This window comes from Phytophthora parasitica (assembly GCF_000247585.1).
Source record: "Phytophthora parasitica INRA-310 unplaced genomic scaffold supercont2.120, whole genome shotgun sequence".
In the NCBI taxonomy this organism is placed as follows: domain Eukaryota; phylum Oomycota; class Peronosporomycetes; order Peronosporales; family Peronosporaceae; genus Phytophthora; species Phytophthora nicotianae.
This window is the reverse complement of record NW_008649106.1, coordinates 5,042-6,325: the sequence shown is the minus strand read 5'-3', so window position 1 is coordinate 6,325 and position 1,284 is coordinate 5,042. Positions and strand designations below refer to the sequence as shown.

At 46.3% G+C, this 1,284-nt stretch overlaps 1 protein-coding gene across 1 annotated transcript; it reads right to left on the bottom strand.

Moving 5' to 3' along the window:
* Positions 1-72: 72 nt before the first annotated feature.
* PPTG_19417 (hypothetical protein) lies at positions 73-480 on the bottom strand (the record flags this gene model as incomplete). The annotated part of the gene is made up of 1 exon (XM_008917865.1): positions 73-480. The coding sequence occupies one exon, from the start codon at positions 478-480 to the stop codon at positions 73-75; it is 408 nt and encodes a 135-aa protein (XP_008916113.1).
* Between the last annotated feature and the right edge of the window lie 804 nt (positions 481-1,284).

Sequence of the window (1,284 nt, the reverse complement as noted above, 5' to 3'; positions counted from 1 at the left end):
GCTACCATACAACCAGTCGTTTTTGGCCACGCGTCCAGTGTTACGCACATCTACCAGTATACAAAAATCAAGTCATTCTGAAAGATGGCTATAAAAGCAGTTCGCTGGCTCAGAGTCATTCTGGATACGATGGGGCGAGGACCACCGCTCACAGAGCGAGAGCGGGGTAAGTTTGAAGGGCTGGGCCAAGCTGGTGTTGGCATTAGAGAAATTGGTCGGCAGGTACTTGAGCGTAGCACCGGGTTCGACCTCGAAGACAGCGGTGGATACGTTGCTTTCAGTGTGGCCGAGGCAGGTGATGTCTGAGCGATCGTACGTCTTCATGCCGCCGTCAAATACTTCGCCCGATTTCACGACGTAGACCTCAGGGAAAGTGACATGACCTTGACTAATTGGCCAGGTACCATCGGGGACCGGGGCACCGAATGCGATTGCAGCGACGACCGCGAGGATAGCAGTCGAGCCAAGGAACCGAAGCATGGGAGACAGTGTGGAAGAGTCGGAGTTAGGTTTGCTTCAACCGCAAGCGGTAAAATGAAAAATGAGAAACACGAGGAATGGCGACAGACTTGTTGTGGATCGTTGTTGTGGCGAGGCTCGAGTCGAAAGTTACGGACCTTACTGTACGTAATCCTCGTAATCCTCGAGTCCATACACATGACGCACTTTGCGAAAGTATCATGGAAGCAAAGCTTTCCCAATTTGTACGTGCAACAGATTAACAGCTTGCTTGTGCGTCGCAGCAGTTCGATGGTTTAGAGGATGTGTGGGCGGGAGCATATAATAGAAGTATCTTTCGCGATACTGTATTGTGAATTTCGCCCAAATTTGCCGATTTGGGTCTGTTTGAGGACAATCGCCCACGTACAAATACAAGTCATTAGTAGAACCCACCACGTCTTTTCTTGCCACATGCCATGATCGTAGGTATCAAGTGGTACTTTGGTATCACGCGGTATTTATCACTATCTCACTAGGAGCATCTTAGAAATGAAGTTTGTTGGTCCTGAATATTTTTATCGTAATAGGGTGAGCATTAATGAATCACTCTGTTTTGAGAAAAATATTCCGGACACAATTTTCTTAAAGCTCACCTTTTTTGGAAAACGTTTTTAAATACGCTGTAAAATACCCATAAAAACCGTTAATTTCGATTACTTCTAAAAAACGTTTTTTTAATCGGACAGAGGATTTATAACAAAGCCGTGCTGGCGCCCGGAGAAGCTCTGGATTTTATTGGCGCTTTTCTATTTCAAGGAGTTTATAAGAATGGATACATCGACG